Source organism: Orycteropus afer, unplaced genomic scaffold (genome assembly GCF_000298275.1).
Source record: "Orycteropus afer afer isolate SDZICR_OR568_19922 unplaced genomic scaffold, OryAfe1.0 scaffold00099, whole genome shotgun sequence".
NCBI lineage: Eukaryota > Metazoa > Chordata > Mammalia > Tubulidentata > Orycteropodidae > Orycteropus > Orycteropus afer.
In genome coordinates, this window is record NW_006921686.1 from 959,551 (window position 1) to 963,241 (window position 3,691).

Genomic DNA, 3,691 nt, shown 5'->3' on the forward strand with positions numbered 1-3,691 from the left:
TTCAAACCCACCAGCCACTCCTCAGAAGGAAGGTTGGGCAATCCTACTTCCGTAGTGATACTGCCTTGGAAACCCAAGGAGGGGTCGCTATGAGTAGGGGCCGACTCAACGGCACATAACAACCACCACCACCGTGTCCCGCCCACGGGGTTCCGCTCCCTAACTCCACCTCTAGGTCTCGCCTCTCTGCCATTTGAGACTCCACCCCCGGCCCCGCCCCCTCAGCTACAAGAGGCTCAACTTCTGCTTCCCGCCCCTCTCCTCCTATAGACTCCACCACCTTGGGGTCTCACCCATCTCAGCTACTCATGGTTTAGTCCCCTGGGTCCTGCCTCCTCAGTTTCGTGAGGCTTTACCCTTTGGGTCTCACCTCCTTAATTCCTTGGGTCTAACTCCCGGGTCCCTGTGCCCTCGGATACTCAAAGCTCCACCCCTGGGCCCCACCCACTAGGCTCCACCCCTGCGCCCCGCCCCTCAGCTTCCATAGGCTCCACCCCCTGGGTCCCGCCCACCTTAATTCCTCTAGGCCCGCGGAGACTTTCTCCAACTCCTGTTCTCTCGCAAGGGGGCGCTCCCTTGCTCGGGGCATTATTCCCCAGCCGCAGGAGGTCACGCTGCGAGGCCGCTGGGGTTCATCCGGGTTCCCTGGGGGAGCCGAGCAGCCCGGGGGCACAGCGGCGTTTCCCAGGCCTTGCCGGGAGAGGCCTGCCTCCAGCTTCTGCTCCAAATCCTGCAACTCGGCCTCCTGCCTCCACGGTGTCTCATCTTGCAGTTGCTGCTGGAGATATCGAAGCTTCTCCTGGGCGGGGGTGGAGGGCGGGGTCACGGCGTCCAGCCCCCTGCCTGCTGCCACCACCTCTACCCCCAGACTTGGCCAATGAATCCCCAAGATTGGCGAGTAAATGTTGGGAGGTCCCTCTTTTAGTCAGAATGGGTTCCTTCTAGCTGTCGTTAGGGAGGGGACGTCCTATTTGAAGTCTAACTGGAGTCCAAATGGCTTTAACCCTAGAATGTCTGTCTGCCTTCATGTCTCCAACCAGCCCTCCGTTCTAACTCCAATCCTTCAAGGTGACAAAGTCCAGTCCCACTTGCTTAGGAAAAAACCACCAAGGCTGCTGTCAGACAATGAGTGGACGCGTGGGCAGGACTGATATTCCCACTAGAAACACAGTGCCCTCCTCTCTGGAAACAGACTGGGACAGTTCTCCGTCTGTGAGTTCAAGTTCCACCGGAAGCCTGACTTGAATCCTTCATAATAGAATGTAAACCTGACTGTAAACACGCCGGCGCCATGTAGTGGTGGTGGCAGGGCAGGAAGTCCCATTGGTGTCTACCTTAAGTCCCTCATGCCTCCAACCCCCTCTCCCAAAACCTAGGACACCCCCCCTTACCTCCAGCAGGGCAGAATTCTGCTTCAGGACATTGGTTTTGATTTCCGCATCTTCCACTGACCGGGTCACCTTCCGGCAGTTCTCCTGAGTCAGGACACCAGGGTGGGGGCCCTGCCTTCCCATTTCCAGTTCTGCCTGCTGCCCGCTAGCTGCGCTATTTCCATACAGGCTCCACCCCCGGAAACACAAGACACGCCCACTTCTTCCTTAACTTCCGTCTTTCTCTCTGCCAGCCGCTTCCCTTGGCTAACAGGGTGCTTTCTCCTTAGCCAGCACTGACTGCTAGCGTTCCGTTTGTTCCCATGGCTCTCAGATCCACTCAGCCTCCTCCTCCCCACGCCCCTCCGCGCTCCCCCTGCTACCACTCCGTTCCCCCACTCCTGCCCCTGAGTGGCCCACCTTGAGTTGATTACAGTAACCCTCCAGTTCTTCTGCCTCTTGACGTCTTCTCTCCAGATTCTCACTAAGCACCGAGCACTCGCTCTGAGTGGAGGGAAAGAGGGGTTAACCCGGACCACAAGGGGGCGGTGTTTCGTGGGGAGGTGGAGCTGCGTAACTCCATTTCCCTAACGGGGTTATGGATGCATTGCGTTGGAGGCGACCTCTAAGAGGAAGAAGAGGTAGTGGGGGTGGGAGGGCGTCGTCACACCTGCAGTGATTGCACGTCCTGGTTAACGCGGGTGGTCTTCTCCTTCAAGCTGGTGATGGAGTCCTTGGCGCGGACCAATCCACTGTTGACCCCGTTCTGGGGAGGAAGGGGAGACAGGTGGATCAGTAGGTGTGAGGGGGCAAGCCCCAACCGTGAGGAAAACTCTAGAACTGAGAGGGGAGGTTTGCGTCTTGAGTGGCTCGCAGTGTGATTTATGGCAAGGGGCATGCCTCCTTGGTTCTTGGTGGTGTTCCTACTCCATGAAATCGGGGGGTGGCCTCAACTTCTGTGTGGTGGGCGCTGAGATAAATGAGGATGTGGGAGGCAGGTAAAGAGCCCTGGTGGTGCAACAGTTAAGCACTCGGATGCTAACTGAAGGGTGGACGGTTCAAACTTACTCAGCAGCTGTGAGGGAGAAAGAGCTGGACATGTGTTTCCATAAAGACTAACCAAACTCACGGCCATCAAATTGATTCTGACTCAGAGCGACCCTCACTGGGTTTTCAAAGTGGCGGTAAATCTTTGTGTGTGTGTGTGTGTGTGTGTGATTTGGGTGAAAATTTGCAGAGCAAATTCACTTTCCATACAACAACTCACATACACTTTGTCTCATGACATTGACCACAATTTCCCACAGTGCAACAGCTCTCCTCCCACTTCCTCCCGATAGTTACCTCTTCCCTGTGTCCGTGCCTCCATGCACTCCTGCCCCCTGAGCTGTCTCCCTGTGCACACAGAGCCCTTCTATCTCCCATGATTGTTTTCTCCAAGGAGTGTATCTACCTCAGGTAAGTGTCAACTCATATGCCTGTCTTTTGCTTGGCTGGAAGCCACAGGTGTGGGTTCAATTCCAGACCTGAAGGACAGCTAGGGGCCATAGGCTCAGTGGTTCCACCAGGCTCTATTGGACCAGCAAACCTGGTCCCCCTCCTTTTTTTTCCCAAATGATTTTCAGTTTTGTTCCACATTGCTCTCCCTCTCTATCCAGGATCTCCTACATAGATCCCCCTCCCAGTGGTTGACAGTGGTAGCCAGGCACCATCTAGTTCTGGTCTCATAGTTGTATAGGCTGCAGATCAGATGGTGTACCAGTCGCTAGGACTAATTGTTTTCATGAATTTGGGGTTTTCTTCATTCTTCATTGCTCTGGATGAGGAGAGACCCATTGTTGCATCTAGATGGCTGCTTGCAAGCTTTAAAGATCCCAGTCACTACTCGCCAAAGTAGGAGGTGGAACAATATTTTGTGTAGTATGTTATGCCAATTGAGCTTGATGTCCCCAGGGCAGTAAATCTTTACAGAAGTAGATTGCCCCATTTTTGCTCTGTGGAGGGGCTGGTGGGTTTGAACCACCAACCTGCTGGATAGCAGGCAAATACCTTAGGCACTGCACCACCAAGCTCTCTTCTGAAAAGACTACAGCCTAGAAAACCATATGGGGCAGTTCCACTCTATAACATATGGCGTCACTATGAGGTGAAAGCAAGTTGATGGCACCTAACAACAATGGGAGGAAGTTCAGGCAGTTAAGGGATGAAGGGGGGTCTCAGCCAAAAACTAAGAGAAATACCTTTTGGGGTCCACAGACATATATAACATCAACTCTTAAAACACATGTCCTTTCCTTTCTTGCCATAAAGAGACACACACA

At 54.1% G+C, this 3,691-nt stretch overlaps 1 protein-coding gene across 1 annotated transcript in view; it reads right to left on the reverse strand.

Annotated features, from left to right (window-relative positions):
* Positions 1-3,691, reverse strand: part of TSKS (testis specific serine kinase substrate) — a 20,045-nt gene that overhangs the window by 3,986 nt on the left and 12,368 nt on the right. The window contains exons 2-5 of the mRNA XM_007943019.2: positions 2,041-2,136; positions 1,791-1,874; positions 1,392-1,475; positions 513-799 (exon numbers count right to left, since the gene is read on the reverse strand). Of these exons, the coding sequence (XP_007941210.1) occupies positions 513-799; positions 1,392-1,475; positions 1,791-1,874; positions 2,041-2,136 (551 nt within the window). The remainder of the gene's footprint in view (positions 1-512; positions 800-1,391; positions 1,476-1,790; positions 1,875-2,040; positions 2,137-3,691) is intronic.